The sequence below is a fragment of the Lichenostomus cassidix genome, chromosome 1Aa (assembly GCF_008360975.1).
Source record: "Lichenostomus cassidix isolate B80296 chromosome 1Aa, HeHo_3.0, whole genome shotgun sequence".
In the NCBI taxonomy this organism is placed as follows: domain Eukaryota; kingdom Metazoa; phylum Chordata; class Aves; order Passeriformes; family Meliphagidae; genus Lichenostomus; species Lichenostomus cassidix.
The window spans coordinates 11,835,555-11,856,319 of NC_139480.1; the positions used below are offsets into that span (position 1 = coordinate 11,835,555).

General features: G+C 37.5%; 1 protein-coding gene across 6 annotated transcripts in view; it reads left to right on the plus strand.

Moving 5' to 3' along the window:
• The window catches only part of GSAP (gamma-secretase activating protein), a 45,685-nt gene that overhangs the window by 1,240 nt on the left and 23,680 nt on the right, over window positions 1-20,765 (plus strand). For 3 of the 6 annotated variants that reach the window (XM_085040096.1, XM_085040123.1, XM_085040125.1), the window contains exons 2-15: window positions 2,603-2,676; window positions 5,503-5,559; window positions 6,281-6,350; window positions 6,754-6,810; window positions 6,915-7,003; window positions 7,417-7,486; window positions 8,523-8,569; window positions 9,831-9,935; window positions 10,851-10,910; window positions 11,586-11,629; window positions 13,226-13,311; window positions 17,687-17,764; window positions 20,118-20,195; window positions 20,662-20,754. In XM_085040096.1, coding sequence (XP_084896222.1) covers window positions 2,603-2,676; window positions 5,503-5,559; window positions 6,281-6,350; window positions 6,754-6,810; window positions 6,915-7,003; window positions 7,417-7,486; window positions 8,523-8,569; window positions 9,831-9,935; window positions 10,851-10,910; window positions 11,586-11,629; window positions 13,226-13,311; window positions 17,687-17,764; window positions 20,118-20,195; window positions 20,662-20,754 — 1,008 coding nt within the window. Of the gene's footprint in view, window positions 1-2,602; window positions 2,677-5,498; window positions 5,560-6,280; window positions 6,351-6,753; window positions 6,811-6,914; window positions 7,004-7,416; window positions 7,487-8,522; window positions 8,570-9,830; window positions 9,936-10,850; window positions 10,911-11,585; window positions 11,630-13,225; window positions 13,312-17,686; window positions 17,765-20,117; window positions 20,196-20,661; window positions 20,755-20,765 lie in introns of all 6 variants that reach the window. The other 3 variants (XM_085040127.1, XM_085040106.1, XM_085040114.1) reach the window with 1 other exon arrangement.

Genomic DNA, 20,765 nt, shown 5'->3' on the forward strand with positions numbered 1-20,765 from the left:
GTATCAGCTTGGAGAATAGCAGAATTATTTACCAAGCCATCCTTTACACAATCTGTTGAAAAATACTTTGCATTTTCTACATTTACTGAACAATTGATGAAAAGTGTACTGAAGGGGTCTGAAGGTAAAATTCTGAAATTCTCCATGCATAATTGATTAAGCTATGAATTTATCAGTTAATCAGTGATGAACTCAAAGATAAATCTATCTATATGTTTATGGCTTAAGGATCTCAAGCTGGCACTGACATTAGTGGGAAGGAGAAAATTGTATTAAGTCTTTTGAAATGTAATAGAGTCTTCATTCAGTAAATGTGCCTGGTAATACAGAATCATAAGATCTAGTTTGGAAGGTGCATCTGATCAAATACCAGCATTGTTGTATTGCATTTTAACTTTTAGCTGTGTATACTGACTTCTTCCCCCTCACACAGTGCACTCATGTTAGGAATGTGAAGGTGGGAGGTAGGGATTTGAAAAGATTAATTTAAACATCAAAGAAATATCTAATCACAGGAAGCAAGTAATTTTTAGGAGTCATGGTATTTTTGTGTCAGTGTTTTCAGATGTTAGTTATCCATATTTATTATTTTCTCTCCTAAGAATTTGAAAGCACTTGATAGCAAGGGAGAACTGCTAATTGCGTGAGAGCTGGGAGTAGCTCTGATGATAGGAAGGGAGTGGCAAGTGAAGCGAACCAGCCTTGTTCTCTTTATTCCACTTACTGTTGGATGAGCTGCATATAATCACCTTCAGGAAATAAAACTGCCTTCTCCTGATTATGTTGATAAAAGCTGTGTGCTGGGAAGGCAGGCTGGGTTGGTTCTTTTGCAGCCCTTCATCTGCTGCTCTCAGCTATGGGCACAAGGAAGGAGTCATAATTCTACATGCAGGGTTTTACTGCAGGACTGTCCAAGGGCAGAGACCATCACCACTTCTTTGCCTCTGTATTCCCACTGACTGTTCAGTGATGTGAAACTCTCTTCTGACACAGAACGTTTTCAGCACCTTTCAGATATCTGTCTCAGGTGATAGGGAAATTCATTGACATGGAGATTTCTCATGGACTTTCTTCTCTACCAAAATTCTGTTCTGAGGAAGTATTGCATGAGAAAATGTGGAGACTGTAGTACTCATCTTGAAAGTTTGAGGTGGTGGTTAAGTTCCAGGAAGCTTCTGATTAAAAAAATAAAAGAGTATATTTTTATTTTAGACTCTCCCAGTTGTCACCATCTAGCCCTAATGTAGTGGTATTGTAGTGTACCTTGAGTGATCTGATACCAATAGAAAGTGATGAGTTGTTTAATGCACAGGAAGGATTTTTATTGTCCTCCCACAACAAAATAGAAAATTTACTTTCCTCTGATAATACTTGAAATCAGTTTTTTTTTTTCTTATCACTGCAAGCTGTATGAGCCAGTTTGTAGTATCAGGCCTTTTAAACTAAGTTTCACTAAGTGTCTTCCTTCTATCAACACTTTGTGATAACTGCTGAGTAAATAGTGTCAGACTAGAGTAAATGCTTGCAGAGGGTTGTGGATAGTTCTTTTTTTGATGCTTACTGAGCTGCAGGCCACCTTGATCATAAAATTAAGACCAATCATGCAGCTTCAACCTTGTTAAGGGCAAAATTTCCACTTTTAGTAAAAATTCCATCTGAGCTAAACACATTTTTGATGGCTGTATTGATTAGAAAACAAAGCAGCATTAGGAAAGCGTGCATTTTTGTCACTTTGAATACAGTATTTTATCCCTTTTTCTGGTGATTTACTTTTTATTTTGTGCTGCTTTGTCCAGATATGCATTTCTCTCTGTGTGTCCATCTTAGCTTCCTGCTTATTTGTTTCCATTTTAACCCTGCTTTTTTATTCACATCCCGTATAATTTCTTGTCCCGCATTGTTTAGTTCCCTGTACTTGTAGGTAGGTTGCATATCTCTCTGTATGATATTTAATCTTGTAGTGCTTTGATTTTCAGGTTTTTTTCTTTATTTGTTTCTTTTTGGAGGAGGAGGAGGGATAAGAATGACACAGGAGTGGTGGTGTTGGTGTTGTGGAATTATTGTCTAAAGACTCAGTTTATTTTCAGGCTTTCCTTTGAGATGCTGGAAGGGGCAGGTGTGAGCAAATGATATTTTCCTCAGGCTAGTTCTGCCTTTCTGTAGTGTCTTGAGGATTGGAGTATGACTTAATTGTTTGAACCCCATGTTTTGTACATGAATAAATGCAAGGGTTTTGTTTTTTTGTTTGGTTTTTTTTGGGTTTTTGGTTTGGGCTTTTTATTCTTTGAAAATGCATATTCCATTTTCATAACAAAAAGTAGTGGCCATTAGAATAATAATTTTAATGAAGAGGTAGGAGTTTACAGAAACAAATTTTTTTGCATGTTTTGAAATCCCTTAACTATTTGTGTTGAAGTTTATCAGATTTAAATCATGGTGTAAGAAGTACTCCCTCATTTTCCAGAAGGGAGTAATTTTGGCATATGCAAATAAGTAGTTACGTGTAAAAATGTATTTAGCATATTTGCTTAAAGTGTGCATAAATTATATGAGGAACCAGCTGAAATGAAAATCCTGTGCCTTTTTGTACTTCATATTTCAGATTCTTCTGAGAATTCATCAGCACTGTATGTTGTAAATGTTGAAAGAAATGGGAAAATTATTTATACCTGGAAGGTAAGTCTGTCTTGGAACTTCACAAAAATATAGTTGAGAATAACACTGTATAGGAATCTAATTGAGTTCTTGTAGTTTAATTTTTTTTGCAGTACATGTTAGAACATGGAAACACAACTGATTACAACCTGGGAGGTTGGGCAGTGGAAAAACACCCATCTCCACTTCAGACAAAGGTTAAGAATGATGAAATGGAGAGTAAAGTACTAACCTGATTAAGTCTGTAGGGTTTTTGCCCATGATTTTTTGGTGGCCCAGAATCTCCCTCTGAATGAAATGCAGTTTCTTTAAAATACTTCATAAGCAGCACATAATTTCACCCTCAATTTCTTAGTGAAGGCTGTTTAATTTGTGTGCAGTGCTTTAGTTAAATTCTTTCTCCTACTAAGATGTCTTAAGATGACATTTATCTAAAACTATTTCTGCATATACTTTTCTTTAAGATTCATCCATAACACTTTATTGCAAGTAGTCTGAAGTAACAATTGTTTATTTGCAGTCTTGAAGTATCTAGAGCTGGCTTCTTAACATAGGATTCTGCTCTCCATGGCAAATGCTTTTAGTTTTAGTTCCAAGTGGTTTTTCTAATGGTTTCAGAAGGTGAAACTTTGTCTCGTTCTCATTGTTTTCTTGATGGGATAAGCTGTGCTTCTTGACTGTGCAGCTCAGAGGAGTCTGTAGATCCAGCTGGATCCTGGAGGATCTTGGTTCTTGAGGAGCACAGATATGAGATGAACTCCAGTAGAGTAGAGCTGCCTGTCATTCTCTTCTGGCTCAACAATGCTAAAACTCTCCAGCTTCCCTAGGGTTAAGGGAAGAGGTGAGGCCTTCATCAAGATGTAATACACTTAAACTGTGGGTGGATGTTTCCTTTAGTACAAGCATAAGGAGGGGAGTCTGTGCAAGACAACAGTAACCATAAAACCAATTCTATAGTGTGTCAAATTTTGGGTTTTTTTAATTGCTCAAAACTCTAGAAGGCTTAATGCAAGTAACCCTGTAGCTCAGTAGGTGACCTGGTACTGTGTGTGTATGGTGTTGCTGCTTTCTAGCACCTGTGGAATCTCACACTGAGCTTTTTGGGCCTCTGATAGTCTAACAGTCTTGTGTGCTCTTCAGGCTCTTGCAACTGGCACAAGGGAAGAGTTGTAGCTCAAGGTTCACACATCTCAATGTAGGTGTCTGCCTGCATGCTGGGTGTCTAAGCTCCCACTGTAGTCTGTAGAGATCTGGTCAAAACAGTTGGTGGAGTTTAAGGAACTGGCCACTTGTAGCCTGCTCTTTGGGAGGTGTATGGTGCAGAGGATGTAAACTAGACTAAGCTGCCCTGGCTTGTTTCCCAATAGATACAAATAGAAAACAGCCTTTGTCTTTTACGTGAGAGAAAGTCAAGTATGTTCTGTGTGAAACTGGGGGAAGGTGCAGAATGAGTTTTATTTTCAAGCTTATTTTAGAGTATTGTGTTGTACTGTGGTTTTGACAGTGTCTGTGTTTTGTGACGTTAATGGTTGGTGTAAAGAAAGATACTTTTAACAGAAGTGAATTCTGTTCACAAGGTGATGCAAGAACTTGAGAGTGCACATGAAAACAAATGTCCTAGGTTGTGTATGGTCATGGGCATTGATGTAGTTCTGCTACCAGTCTTGTAAAATGTGTTTTTCAGTATCTAAGTACAGAGGGTGTTAATGTTTCAGAAAAAAAAATAGTTATTTGTGGAAGCACTTGCTTAATCTTAAATTAGGAGACCTGGAGCCTGTGTCTTAATATAAAGACGTTTTGTTTTCCTTGTTTAAATCAGAAGTCAAAGACTTTTGTCATTGCCACAACAATAATGAGATACTCAGAAATAGACCCCTTAGGAAGAGAATACTCAGGCTTTTGTTTCAACTTCACAAAGCAAGATGCCATACATTTGTAAATAACCACAGATCTCTCCCCTCTCCCCCGAGGCAGTTGTTAAAAACAATGATGCTCACTGTGTAAGCAGAAGCCCGTGTAGCTGGATTTAATTTCAGTAGTTTAGCAATTTAGTGCCTATATCCAGAGTACATTTATAGACATCAGTCTGATGTGCTATCCAGTGTATGCTGCAAAGCAGAATTTTCTTTTTTAATATATTTGGAAAAATTAAGGCATGGAAAAATTAAGAAGTCGTAAAGTTTTGATTAGTAGTCCTAAACATTTGTAAGTGCCCCAAACAAAATCATTATATATTAATTAATTTATTAATATATTAATAAGCTAGAAGGGGTATATATAATGTTACTCTTCAAAGGCAGAAGGCTAATGTAAAATACTTAGCCTTCTATCTCTTTCTAAGGGAGACCTGAAATCCTTTTTCCAGGCTACAGCCAGATCACTGGGAACGGATTTTTGGTGATGTTCAGTGTTGCTGTGCTTCTTTTTGGAGCAATGACCCACCAAGTTGGTGAGGTTTGGAACACCAGCCTTAAATCTCTAAGGGCCATATCATCTCTATTGATTTGTGTACAGGCTCTTCTTGGCTCTACTGCCTGTGAAGTTTAGAAGCAAAGTGAGAGAGAGGCACTTGGTTTATGCAATGGCTTGTGGACTGTGGATTGGCCACATTTCAGCTTTATCCCATGTGTTAGTTCTAAAAGGAAAAAAAATAAACCTTTGTTCTCTTGGAATTAGAATTTGCTTTCTTGGAATTAGATAATTAACTGCCTGTTTATATATAGGACAGGGAAGTGTGTGAGGATGTGTGTCAAGGGGCAGGGAGAAAAGGGAGGCAGGAAAAGAAGCCAGCAATGTTTAACTTTGTGTGTATTTGTATTTCAAGTGCTAATTTGTTTCCATCGGCAGGGAAACCAGAGAAACACTCACATTGGATTGTATGATCTTCAAACTAAACAAAACGAGGTGAGAGCAATAGCAAGTTTCTCTCTGGTGAAGACAGTGCTGTAGTGTTTCTGATTTTGATGCTTTGCAACACCGTATGTGTTATGTCCTTAAGGAGTGTATCCTTGTGTGAAACAGAAAAGATACTGGAGAAGGTACTGGAAGGATTCTCAGTAATATTAAAATGCACCACATTGCAGAACATCTGAAAGGCTTGAGAGTAGTAAAGATCATGTCTGCAATCTTTATTTCTAGACAACCAATTCAAGTCCTTTCCACTTGTCTTCATGTTGCACACGTGTGCTAAGAAATAAGTGTTTGGGGTTTTCTTTATATGTGTATTCTTGATCTGTTTGGTGCTATGATTTGTAATAAATTAGTTTGTTCTAAAACTGAACATACAGCAATTCAGTAACTAGAACCATGATAATAGGCCTTTGTAAGTGTTCCCATAATAGTATGAAGGGAGTGAAATTTTGTATTTACATTCACAGCACAGTCTACTGTGCTGCTCTAGTGGCAACACAGAGCTCAAAAGAACCAGTAAAAAATGAACATGAGAAAAAGGAGAACTCTTACAATTGAGGCTTGAAATGGGGTTCTTCTGGGCATGAAAAGATTTGGCGTAAAGATAGAAACTGTGTACTGGACAGCAGTGTTTTCCTAAGGAGAAGTAATTAGATGGTTTCCTTTATGGAGTTAAAAAAAGCATATTTATTAACATTACTGTGTTTCTCTGTAGCACCTCTATACATTTGAGAAGGATCTGCACATAATCAGCTGTTCGGTCAACAATGAAAGGACATTATTGGGTAAATATGTGTTTTATCATTAATTTTTTTGGTAAAGATTTAGTTTAGTAGGATGTTACATTTGGGTCTAGAATTACTTTAGTCTATTTTGACCTAAGTGTTGCCCGTAACAGTTTATGAATTTCAGTAGATCCATCAGCAGATAATGTAGGTAACAACATAAAGACACAGCTGTGACAATATTGCTGTTTTATTAAAACATCGAAGACACACTAACCCTTTGTTCACTTTCCCTTCCTGCATTTATGCATGCCTTCTACATCTAGAAGTGCTTCTGTTGTCCTCTTTGCATAAATCTTTTTGGTAAAAGAATTCAGATGCTCATTGTTCAAGGATGTTTAATAAGGTTAATATCAAGTATGCACACTCACTATAGTTCTGTTGGTGTTTTCTCCCTCCACAGCAGTCAGCTTCTGTCAATATACAGAGGAAGAAAGAGCAAGTCAGCTCTTACAGTCAGGTACTGCAAGTGGATTGTTTTTGTACTATTTTAAATAATCAACACTTTTGCTTTCTTTCCAATGTAAATTCTGTTTCAAAAACAAACTTGTGTTCTTTTTGCAGTATCCAAGTATTTAACCTTGCTAATCGAAATTCATCCCATTAATAACGTGAGAGTCCTAAAGGCTGTGGATAGCTGTGTTCGAGTACAGGTAAATTATTCAACTAACCTAAAGATAAGCCTTTGTAATCTGCTGTGCTAGAGAGAAAACATGGTTTAGTGCAGAAATATCTCATTTTATATCTTGCAGCTGTTACAGAGATAATGTTCCCCTGTTTCTTCATAGAAATAAAAAAAATGAAACATCGTAAAATGTTTGGTATAGAATATTTCTCTGACATGAAAGCGCTTTTTTTATTTCTCTTTAATCCCCCAAAGCTTCCATAGTGACAGGTTACTATTAGTATGTAATAATAGCTGTTTATATTAATTAAATATCATTAATGTGCCTGATTTAATTTAAAAATACATAGATATCCAGCTAAAAAAACCCAAAAAACATTTTAGTCAAGTGTTCTAAACGACTTTGGTTGTTTACTTACTTTTGTGAAATTTTCTGTGTAGTTTCTTTATCCAGTTGAAGGCAGAAATGCTTCTACAGAAAGTCGTCTCTTGCTAGTTTCAGAAGATAAATGTGAGTTAATATTTTCAAAGTACATTGTCATTCTTTTTCTTGAAGACGATTGTTATAGATTATATTTTTGTTAGACTTTTATTGGGAAAAAAACCCCAAGAAAAAGAAGGGTGTGAGTTATTCTAGGTATTCCAAAGGTCTTTCAAAAACTGTATAATTTACTGTATTTTTTCGAATGTTAACAGAATGGTCATCTTTGTCTACAATTAGTTGCTCAGCTTATGCATTTATCCATTATCTTTATTTGTAAAAAAGCTAAAATAGACTCTTTATAGCTGCCTATATAAATTCAGAGCAAATCAATTGTCTGAAAGATGGACTGTCATTTAATGTGTGAAGTGGGACAAGAATAGGACAATAGTTCCTGGGATTCAGCTAAAATTGCATGTTCACCCTAATCTAATGGCAGGGAATGGTTAAAGATGGACACTTGGAAAACGCTGGGTTTTTCCTTCTTATTATAGAGTGAGATTGCTTTTCCCATCCTCTTGGAGAGGACCACTTTCCCTAAGCTAGACACCAACCTTGGGTAACTGGACTAAGGTGGACAGAGCTAAATGGGAAACACAACATCTGCTCAGTGAATCTTGCACTTCTTGTACAGGCCAGCTGTGGATAACTTTCAGGAGTTTTGTGTGGGAAAGGACAGACGTTATATTCATGTTAGGAAGTGAAGCAGGGCTCGGGGATAGGCTCAGACATGGGCATGCAGCTCTGCAGACTTTCTTTCCGTGTGTGCTCCTTGGCTTGGTTGGGCACTTTCCAGTTATTGCTCTTCATGCCTGTGCTGTGCTGATGTGGGCAGGGAACTGTTTCCATGAGGTGTTCTGGCTGAGGCTACTCTCAGCTCAGGAAAGGGAGTCTAGGTCTCTGTAGGCACCTGTGCTCATGCATCACAGATTTCCTCTTACACTTAGCTGAACTTTCCTAGTCCTAAAGTGTTCTTATAGGTTTCTAAGAGGTGAGCTTGTTTAATAAGCTGTATGAAAGCATTTAAAAATGTTTGTTTGTAATGATTTTCTTTTATATTTTAAAGATATTGAACAATTTGATATTCATGTTGCAGAAGAAGAACACAAAGTGGTAAGATCAAAAAATCTTGGTGTTTGAGGTTTTTTACTTTAATTAATTTGGCTGAAAATTTTTGTAGTTTTATACTTGGGCAACATAAAGTGTTTAAAGAAAGCACTGGCTAGTATGGCAACTTATGCAAATAACCACAAAGTTGATTGAGAAACTTTATACCTTGTAATCTATGAGGAAAATTATTTATTTTATTGGGGTTTTTATGTGTTGCTGAATGCTTCTGTATGTTAGAAGTTGTAAATAAACAAGTATTTATTCATTTTTAGATAATTTAAAATATTTTCAGTTGCCTTCCTGTCTTTTGCTAGTCTGTGTGAACCCAGTAAAGGATTCACTTAAAAAAACAAATGAAGAAAAGATGTAAAATTTAGACACAGTACAAGTACCGTGAATGCTCCAATCTCTTTTTCCCCTCATCTCTTTTCCTGTTTTTAACATGAATTTGTCATCAAAAAATTGTGGATGTTCTGCTTGAAAGACATTATTAATAAACATGCATCTAATATAGTAAATAATTGTGTCATGAAAACCAATGTTATGTGTTATGGAGATGAAAGTAGCCTTTGTAGGAAAAGTTAAGGACCTGATTTTAGTCACTTTGCAATCTTTCATGATTTTCTCAGTTTATCATGACCTTTCAGGCAGGTGGGTTTTATATGCTGGACTACAGTAGTGGAGTAAAGACTTAAGTGTAATCAGAAAACAGGTTGATCTGATGTCCTTCTGACAAACAGATTTGTTTTGGTTGACATGAAATCTCCCTACATCATTCAAGTGTGAGTTTATACAATCCCAACAGTTTTCCACAATTCTAATCTTTTCCCTACTTCCAGTCCTCTCTCTCACATGACTGAGACTTTGGATAGAAATCTCTTTTGGAGCTGATACATCTTCCTTCAGTAGTTAATGCAGCTGATTCTGAACTGCCTGTGGTATTTCCCTCCTTTCTGAGGAAGGTTGCCTCTGCTTTTCTTTGTTCACTTCGAGCAGCGTAAGTGGTAAATTTCTTGCAAGCAAGGAAGCCTGAAAGAAAAGATTTGTTAGTAGGTGTACCCTGAAAACTGCTACTGGCCTCTTTAAACTGAGCACCTTGCACACAAAGGTGGACTTTGTGCTGCTAACAAGCAGCCTGTTCCCTCCAAGCTCCTTAGTATTTGTGCCTCTTTTCTCACTGCTTTTCTCTTTAAAGCACAGACTGTGCATAATTGTTACAAAACCTTATTTGGTGGCTTCTAATGCTTTTTTTCTTTCCCTGTAGGTGATTCAAAAGTCAGGTCAGCTTCCAAGAGCCAAAGTTGTAGATGACCTCGTTTGGGCACAGTGGGATATGATGGAACAAAGACTTTTCTACATTGTTCCAAAGGTGAGATGGAAGTCATTCTTGCAGTTGTGTTCCTGCCTGTCTAGTGACAGTGAAGTTTTGAGTGTGGGAGGTAGCAAGTAGGAGTTTGTTTTCATTAGAGTGGTCTGTCTAGTTCCTGCCTCAAATAACCTAAAGCAAAAGCCAAACTTGCCTTAGCTGCTCTGTGCTTCGTAAATTCCAAGAAAACTGGTGGTCTTAGTGCTAGATATAAAAATGGGTGAGCTTGTTAATTTTTTTTGTTTTTTTGCTTTAGAAGGTCTTTTATTCAAAAGTGTCTAAATTTGTCCAAAACTGTTATGAGTACAATGCCTTTGTTCCAGAGAAGTCACAGGAAGAAAGTATTATGTATGCAGACTTACTGAGTGACCAAATGGCAAGAAACTCTGAAACTCTTTGGGTTTGGTTTTTCACTTTTGTCTGAGGGACTATTTGCACTTGATGCATTCTCTGTAAATAAAAATGGATTTTTCTTGACTCTTCTCAGCCATAAAAAGAGTGAATGTTAGGAAATAACAGGAAGTGAACAGTCGTGGAGAAATGTATTTGTGCTTTTGTTTTTGAGATGCCCTTTTTGAACTGACCAAAGCAAGATACAGTTCTTTTTGCCATATAGGTAGATATAGAAAACATTTTTAACTTTTTAAAATATGTGAGACATGTATTGCTGTGCTTCAAGTGAGAGCCCACGCAATTATAGATGATTGGCAGATAATGATCTGGGACAGGAAGGAAGCATGTCACAGTGCTATTATGAGGGGTTATATGTGGTTTTTAAATTCTTCTTTTGTCCCCTAACTTGTACATAGCTGTTGGCAGAGCAGGTTGAGTGTGAAGAATGGTGCTGAGTATCCCATCACTTTTCAGCCTATATAATATGCTTTCTTTACTTATAAAACACATAATTTTTAATTCCAGGAATCAAAGAGTACTTTAAGATGTGTCCAGTTTTACCCTGATGAAAATTTTAACTCAATAGTAAGTTATGAGTATTTTATTATATAATGGTTTTTAGTGCAATGTAATTATGTTTTCCAGGTACTGGTACAGAGATCTGTTTGTCTTTTTTATTGTTGAAACATTTTCCAAAAAAAGCTGGGGTTTGTTTTTCTGATTGTTTTTAGGGGGTTTTGCATATTTTCTTATCAAGAATATAGTCAGTCAGATTCAGATTTTGCCACAGTAAGGTAACTTCAGTGGAATTACAGTGTTACTGACCTAGAAGGCAGTAAGTGACATTAATGTCACTATACTGATCTTATACTCAGTTATTGAAAACACAAGCTTACCAAATGCACTAGACAAAGGAATCATGTACCAATTTTGTGTCAGTTTTAAGTGAGACAGAAACATTTGTTGCAGCCAAAATACAAAGAACACAACATAAAAATTACAGCATGTAATTGTTACTGGACCTTTGTCCCATTGGCTGAAAATTGCTACAATGCAGCAATTTATTTTCTCTTTTTAAAAAAGAATCTGTTTTCTGGGGTTTTGTGGAGTGACTGTAAGGATTAGAGGAGGATAAATAAACTTTGCTAAAATGTTGAACCTGGTGGAATGTGACCATGACACATTTTACTGGTCTGAAATGCTAAACATAGTATATTGACCTCAGTAAAGAACAGGTTTGTTTTCTTTTTTGTTTAACAGCTGGAATCACACCTGGATATTGCTGTAAATGACACACAGTTAAAGTAAGTTGTTTGGTTTTTTTAATGTTTTGTTTTTCTTTCCTTTTAGTATACATAGTAATGTTTTACAAACGTAAGTAAAATTTGTCCAAACCACAGTATCTTTGTTTGCAGTTGCCTACATGATTCTGGAGCATAAGAATAACATGGGAACTGTGTCCAAACCTCCAGTTCTTATTTTCATCAGGATCAACTGTAAAAAGTAATTTAATCCTTGACTGCTTCTTGGTGCCATTTAAAAAAATTATTTGTCTGAAGAGCTAGCTATAGGTTAAACCTTTGGAGTATGCTGCACCTATTTAAATTAATTTGTTTTAACCTTGGGCATGTTGTAATGGTGATGTAGAAATTTCTGTCAAGGGAATCTCTCCAGTTTTAATTCCTGTTGCAAGTTTTATTGGGCAGTTAACTAAACCAGTAGCTCCTTTGTGTAGTCTGTGAAGACACTGCCTGTGCTCTGGTCTCCTCCAGCATGCTCTTTCCAGCAGCCTGCACTTTCCAAGATGAAGATTTGTCTGATTCTGTCTGTGTCTGCCATGCACATGACTGCACCTGAGCTTGTCTCCTGAGGGCTCTCTTTTAACTGAGGCAAATATCTACCAAGGATGGTCTAACTCTGTCATAATTCATCTTATCCTCATCTATCTTCAATCAGTAGAATTTGTGTTCCAAAAGGGCCTGTTTATTTTTGTGAATAAAAAGGGAGGCCAGAGCTATTAGATCAGATATCAGTAACTGAAGGTAGTGGAGGTAGTGGAGCTCCACCTTGCCCAAGCTGCGGCTCTCGAAATGTCTCAGTGCTGTTCATAAGGCTCAGTTGGTGCTCCTGCATGTGCAGGCTGCCCTAAAAGGACAGTGTATCCTCTTGCTGTTGGTGCTGAAAGAACACAGCTCTTGTAAGAATTTCAGTGCTGTATTTTACTTTATCTTTTTCAAAATTACTGCAGAAGACCTAGGGTAAAATCCCTACAGGATCAAAATGCTTTCTGGAAAAAAATACGATCAAACAAAAAAACTACCAATAGCAAAAAAGCCACAGCAGACTGACCACAATCTTCTGTTGCACGTTCTGCAGGGCAAACATAGGCCTTGTAGATTTAAAGATATGTAAAACCATTAAAGCACAGGCATCACGAGACTGAAAATGTCATGGTATAACAAGTTCCACGTGAGTGTGATTTTATGCTTTTCTTTTCAAGGGTTTCCACTGAAAGTAGTGTTCCTAATTGCAGATTAAAATGTAGCTTTGCAGACGTGGGCTGTACAGTTAGTCTGCAAAACGTTTGAGCTTTCAGGTGTCACGAATATTTGGATTTCCAGTACGTATGAGAACTTGCTTTCACTTCAAAGTATGGTTGGACAATATGAAGTTGTCAAGTATATTCAAAATTGTTGGATAACAGTGTGCAGTCTTGGGATTCTTGTTTCTAAAAGAATTGAGCAAATGGTTTAAAGCCTTATTTGACTTGCATTACATAACATTTGGTTATCATTTAATTAGTATATTTTGATTACATAATTTCTTTTCTGGTGATATTTTTGTTGTGATAAATCTCTGTGGATAAAGTGATTTACTTAGTAATCTTTATTTGCTCATAGGCTTGTGAATTTTGGATATGACTACTGTCAACACCAAGATGTTGCATCTAAATCTTTGAACCTTCAGGTTTTTACAAGTAAAACAGGTAATGAATAAATACAAGTATGGTCAAAATTACCTCCACTAGTAATTATCATGCAGTGCAGTCATAATTGATTACTGAATTTCTTCATAAAATATTGAAAAACACAGAAAAATATAAACATTTATAATGTGTGAGATTTGTATTCCTTTAGCACAGACTTGAGAGGTAACTGTGAGGAGAGGGAGAAGGCAACTGTGTTTTATTTGTGATATTAATTTTTTTACCTTCAGAAAGCTGCACTGAAATTGAGCTGAAGTACCAGGGTTTTATATATCAGCACCACCCACAAAACAGTCACAGAAGCTTTTTGGTAGCCCAGCTTCAAACACTGTAGCATTTTCCTGTCAGTTTCGGAACACACGTAGTACCAAAGTGTGGTTGTGTGTTGCATTAAAGCAATCTAATGTTAAAGCTGACCAAACTTATGTTTGAAAGTAAATTCAAGGAATTTGAATCCTTGAATTTCTGATTTAATATAGATTTGTGTTACAGAGTGGACATATCCACACAAAGCATGTGTAACACAGGCTTTAAGAGCTTCATATTGCTGTTAGTATGTGGTGTTTAGAAGGACCAAGAATGTGATAATAAACTTGGTATGTTCTACTCAAGTGTTTAGTGTATATATGATTCCTTAAACTTAAATCTAAAATGTTTATTAAACCTTTGGGATTTTGGAATCTCCCTGCATCCTAATGCATGCATGAGCCTTTTTGGATTAAAAACTGGTCTCCAGAGGTATCTGTTCATCACAGCTGTTTTCAGCTTCTAAATTAGACCATACAGGCAGGCAGAGATGGTATCTGTTTAACCTTTAAATCGTCAGTAAGGTTGTACAGGGAAGTGTTGCAGGAGAGATTTACAAGTCTCTCCCCAAGGCCTGCTGTGCACACCAGTGAACTGCTGAGCTGTCTGCCACTTGCACTGAAATGACCGTTAGTGCAAATCGAGTGAAATACAGCTTCCTTATATGGATTTTTCTCTTACCCAGGCAGACTGCATGCTTATAAAGATTAGAGGGAAGGAATTAGAAGAAATTAGAAGAGAAAGCCGAGTTTCTGTCTTTCAAGTGTAGATTGGGCTTTTTCCTCTGTTAGCAAGACAATTTCATATACAAACAGCCAGTCTAGTAGTGGAAAATATTGATTTGTGTATATGTTTCCTTTTTAAACCTATACGCCTCTGGGGTTTATTCAGATTGAAGCACCCCCTTGAGTTTAGGATGCAATTCAGTTATTTTCCAAAAAGACACTTGTTTGGTTACTCTGAAATGTTTTTTCTGTCTGGTGGCACAATATTTAAAGTCTGTGTGGAACCTCTCACAGGTGCTTTTCATTGCACTTACTGTAAAACACATAGTTTGACAATTGCACTTACAAAACAGAATACTGCATGTGGCTTTTCCTTTAATGTTGTTTGAAACTGAGGATTACTTTGAACAACTCATTTCGGGTAACTAACAGTTTGGAACAAGTTATTTTGGTGCTAGAAGCATATCTAGTTGTTGAAGAACACTGTGGGTAATCACACTAAAGTTCCCTTTTGTGCCTCAGTTTGATTTGCAAATCTGGACTGCAAGTTCTTTGTGGTGCAACTATGCCTTTTGTGAGACTGCTAGCATGCCTGTGATTTTCGTGCTATTTGTACCATTCTGACATCCCTGGCAAAACATAATTGGCATAACTTCAAACTGAATATTCCATGTAATTTCCCATTTAATAAAACTGTTAATGGCTCCTGCCAATCTGAACTCTGAATGAAATAACTTTTCCTTTCTCAAACTTCCACAGCAGAAAAGTAGTTCTGTTCCTTACACTGAGCACAGATGAAATTTCTCTACATAAAAACCCCCATGTCCTTCTTGAGTAGCTGATATCAAGCAGTTCCAGTCTCAGAATTAACTTTGTATGTCCAGAATCCATGGTTATTAAATAAACACTCTTCTGTTTTTGTTTTCTCTTAGTGCTTTAGAAATAATTTTCAATTAAATTTGCTCAACATTAAAAAAAATGCGGGCAGTCAGAGGTCATAGACACTGGATTACCGTCACCTAACTACCTGCCCGGAAGTTAAGCACCTGGACTATATTTCTAGGCAGAAATAGGCATCTCCAGAGGATGTTTGTTTCAATCCATATTTCTTTGTTTGATGTATAGGAGTCTAAATGAGAGCTGTTTGGATGGCTGAAGTGACACAAGTCACTCCTAAGTCAGTAAAACCAGACAAAATGCCCTGGTGTGCAATGTTGTATTTGAGTTGTGGCACTTGGATGCCATGTTGAGATGTTGGTAGAGCCTCACATCTTGAGTTTTTGCTTGAACAGAAATGAGGGATTTGTAGTTAAAATTCCCTAGGGAAAACTTAATGTCTTCATATCATAGGTGACCCTTACAGTCTCAGTGGTGATTTTATCAAGTACCAGAGTTGTAATTGCTGCTTCCTGAATAGGAGTAGAACTTGATTTTTAATTGCTGCTTTCTTTTCTTCTTAATTTTTTTTTAAACCTTTGTGGTCAAGATCTTTTTTCCCTTTTATTTCTGGAAAGATAAGTTATAGGTATCCATCCAAGTATATCTTCACAGGAGTCTTTTCTCCTTGAGGCATTCAGCTACAGCTTTTACTGTTCGCAAGTGATTTTGAAATGGGTAGTGTGGATGACCTGGTTCTGCATTCACATGAAACACCACACAGGTGCAATAGGATAACAAGCTTTCCATGCTGCAGCACAGCCCAGCTCTCATTTGCAGAGAGCATTGCTGAGGGTAGGAAAGGAGTCTGTGATGTATTCTCAGTCTCTGGCTGCTCTACTGGGATTGCCAGGACTGTGTCAGATGTGACATTGCTTGGACACTTGCTGGTCTGAGGCTGCCATGTTTCTGTCTGTATTAATGAAGCACCACTTGTTATTTCTGTTTTTTATAGTTCAGTCTGTTGACAGTTTGACCAATTATTAAATAGTCCCCCACAGCTGTTGTTTCTGTGGTCAGCTTGTACATATTACCCACTGACACTTCAGCCTGAGCACACTCACTTGCATGTTGAGCAATTTACAGAGCAGAGTACACAGTAGCCTCCAGCACACAAGAAAGAAATTTGCAGTGCTGGAAGGGAGCTGTTGATAATAAAACAGCATTGTGGGTTGCTGGAGCTTTTCCAGTCTTCCTCATGAGTCCTGATGCTGCTACTTTAAAAATTATGCATGTTCTGAAAAAAGCCAAGTGCTCTGGCAAAATGCCCTGTCTGTTGTTTGAATGACTCAAAATATCCAAGCAAAACTGCATCAAACAATATTCAGTCAGCTAAGAATAAGCAGAAAGAAAAATTGCATCTCAAGAAAGTAGTTACTTTCCCCAGAAGGCAGAAGTGTGAAGTGTCTCAGCCATATCTGTATCACAGCTATGGTACAGCCTTGTGGTGTGAAATACCAAGGCATTTAATCAAATACAGTAACTTGGTAGCTGTGCTTTTTTTGTACTTGTGCTTTTCCATACTATGCCATTTTCTGTATGACTTGTATACACAGCCTTTATTTTTTCACAGAAAAGTATCTCTATTAGTATTACTTTCTTTTCTTCTTTTAAATGGTAAACTTTCAATAAAGGTAAAAGGTGAATGGTCATATTTGTGGACAAGCTTTCCCAACTGTATTGGGATAATGTGATTTGGAAGTTGTTTCAAACATGAATGCCAAAGCATCAGCGTAAGGGGATTAAAGATTTTATAAGAGATGGAGGCCAGGCTACCATCCAGTGGGGTCAAAACAGGATCAGTGCAATGTAGAATTGGGCTGGGAGTGGGAAACCTTCCTGTATGCAGTACCCTGGCTGAAATAAACATGTCCCAAGGACTGACTTTTCTCCTAAAAAAGGAATTAACAGTTCTTTTGGCTGGAAAGGGGAGAAGTGACTATCACTTCTAGTGTGAGAAAGCTCTAGTTGTGTATTCATGCTGCTGCCAATATGAGATTACTTGAAAAGCAAAGAAATTGCATTTTACTATGTTGTTGAGCATATTTGACAGCTCCTGCAAAGAAAATATCTGGATTGAGGCAGTCTGGAGAGAAAGGCTTGATCAGTTTTCTGGCTGCAAGCATGATTTCTCCTGGGAAGGGCTAAAATGTACTTCCCCTGAAGGGAAGAGCTGGTCTTGTCAAGATGCAGGTTTCCATCGTGCCAGATTGCCTCCTCTGTTCTTTCTGGGTTTTGTTTCATTAGGTAAATTATGGTTAGAGGTCCATAGTAGATATTAGTAGTAATCTTTACCTTTTTTGAGAGATTTTAATTTGAAACAGTCTTGCTTTAATTTTTTGCAATATAAAGATGTCTAGATAATCAGCCAGGCAAGTGAATTTTCTTTCCCTATTTTGTCTTTTTAGGAGGCTTGTGTGTGTGTTGTAGCCTAGCCTCTGATATTCCTCATGAGACCATGTACTCCATATATTTTCTACATAAAGGTAAGATTAATTTGTTAACTTACTGTGCTTTATTTTGGAGAATGTCAGTGTGCTGAAAGAGTCACAGAATGCCTTTCAAAACAAATAACTACCAAAGTCTGCAGACAATAAACTACTGTGGCTGGTGTTTAAAGACAGCAGCTGCCTTTAGCTGCAGAGTTGACTTTCCTGCTGTAGACTTCCTGCCTGATGCTGAGTGAGTAGCTTCAAACCAGTGGCCTTGTAAATGGTTGTTAATTTGGTCCCTTATTTCTAGCCAGACTTTCCGGCGTGCTGAGCACAGACATCAATGAAATCTGTGGGAGCTTGCAGGTGTGTTGTACTTATGCCATAAGGCATTTGTATGGGAAATAGAGCCAACAGCTCTTAGCTTGAATGTCTGTTTAGAATTCCAGTTCAACATGTCATTTTCACAGCAAGAGCTGCAACACCCACTGATTCTAAGAATAGTTGCTGTGTAAGTGGTGCTCTAGCTCTTAAAGACCTTTGTTTTTGTTTAAAAAATATAAAGGACATTGTTTTATTTCAGTCAGAATAAAAGTTCTCATTATCAAGATTTTCTTATTTGGTACATGGACCAGAGAGGTGAATTATTTCTCAACTGAAAAGCTGCACAGTATCGAGTAACTGTGTTCAAGTGCACAATATACCTCAGTTCTACCTTAACTGTTTGGTTTCTTCTGTCAGGATGCTTCTTATATGTCAGAGCTGCACTAACATGTTGCTTTGCTGCTGGAACATTGTGGGATTGAGTGAACTACCTTTCTGTGTACTTGAAGGCATTAACAAATTGGAGAAGTCTCTTTTGGGTGTGACACACTGTGCATTGCACTGCTGTGAAGGGCTGATTTCTCCAGATGCATTTGGTGTGTAGCTAAAGGGTTGTTGGATTGCTTGGAGCCAACCATGGCCCTTGTACATCCTGATCTGTATTAGGAAGAAACTGAGGATAAATATGGGGACATTGACTAGCTAAATCTGAAATGACCTCTGTTTGGTGCAGACCTGTTGGTGGATTCATGTCAGATTGATTAGTTGTACAAGAGAATTTTAATAATTGTCCTGCAGTGACCCACAGGAACAGGGTTGTATTGGGTCCATAAGCCATATTTTGGAGACATGTGAGGACTTCAGTTTGTTGTGCAGCCTCTGTAATCTTGGCTGGAAGCTTCCCACCCCTTTTGAAATAGTCACTGCACCACAAACAGAGAAGTCATAATGTTGCAGTTGAGTTCTGCAGTGCTGGTTTTAGCTTGCATGTGCTCAGGCTGGCAAGTAACAAAGTGGTGATGGTGAGTATACTGACTCATTGCAAGCTAGCTTCAGTCAGTATTTTGTATGAAAAACTGTCGCTGTTGAGCAGCTAGCAGAGAAGAAATCCTCGGATTCTCTGCGTGGCATAGAAAAGAGGACTTTATTATTTTGATTTCAGCTTATATAGACTTTTCAGAGGTCACCCAGATTGGTCAGTCAGAAACCTCCCCCTAGGCCTGATTGGCCAGGCCTGAACTGTCCAAATCTCGAGACCCTGTTTTTAATAACATCCAAACTTTATCTTTGTTTATAAAACACAGAAGAAGTTCTCATGGGAAAGACCTGTGCTAGCCACAGAAAACTGTATCTTTTGACACTTTTTTATCTGTACTGTTGCTGTTGGCAACTTTTTTCCTTGGTGGACCTGTAAACTGTGGATCTTATATTGAATTTCTGTGCATTATTAAGTAGTGTCCTGATCATGACACCATTAGTTACTTTAATCTTCAGCTTTTCTCAAAGACAGAGGACATTTAAGGGCTTTGTGTCATTCTTATTGGGTGCCAGAAGTGTGGTTCAAGTCTGGATTGAAACAACAGCTGTGCTAATGCAAAGCCCTTGCAAACACAGCAGGTCTGAAATTGGCCTATGTATCAACTGAGCTGAACTAAATTGGAGCAATAGGGCATGCAGATAAACACAGTGTAAATTCTTTAAAGCAGTTGAAAGATCACCAAAATGTGAAACACAGCTATATAAAGTATTTGTGTTTGGGATTTTTTCGGGGGGAAAGGTATTTTTACACAAGCTTGCTCTGGGATGGAATGCTTCTTTAAACATGATCGTGGGCTGTGAAGTACATGGCTAGTTTTCACACACTAAAAAACTGCTTTGTGTAGGTGCTAGTCTACCAAGCATGCAGGAACTCTGTTGAGGATGGATTAAATCTGTCCATGCAGACAACCCCACAAAACAGTCTAAAATATCCCTATTTCGATCTACTGGCACTGCTGAAGTTTCTAGCTATAAAGTCATACGTGAATTGTAACAAATGGTGTTTATTTTTTGAGGTTTTAAAAGTAATTTTATTTTTCCCCAGGTTACAGCAAAACTTTTACAGTTTCTCTAGAAAGAACAGAATCTCATCAATTGAAGGAAGTGGCTTTTATGAATCTTGGTAGGTTACTTGTGTTACTTCCTGTGTGATTGCCATTCTCTGTCTGCAGTAGGGAGACAAATGGCTAACTCTTCTCTGGAAGGAAAGGATTTTTTTCTTTACTTTACTTAGCAGTGTTATTTTGATGCTTTTCTTCTGCTTGACTTTTGTATTTGGCATTTGACACTGCAACACCTCACTATTAACAAGGAGCTTCCTCTGAAATTGCCTCAGAATCTGTGCTGGGCACCAGCTGCTGAGTTCTGGAGTGTCTCAAGTCTCTTGAATCCTCCCCTGGAAACCCAAATATACTGCTAGTGTTTCCTGTGTTAATATAACAGCAGCTTTGGATTAATTCCTTTTATATTTCCTAGATATAATCAATTCCTCACAGAGAAGTGGGCCAGGATGAGAATCACGTGAAAGAGCCTCTTAAAGCAAATAAGTGATCAAGTGCTAAATTGACCACTGTTGTTTCTTTAAATAGACTATTATGTAGCTGCTTATTTGCCTGGCCAGTTCCTGCACCTCCTGAATATTCAACATCCTGACCTGCTGTGCTATAGCTTATTTCTGACAGGTATAGTAAAA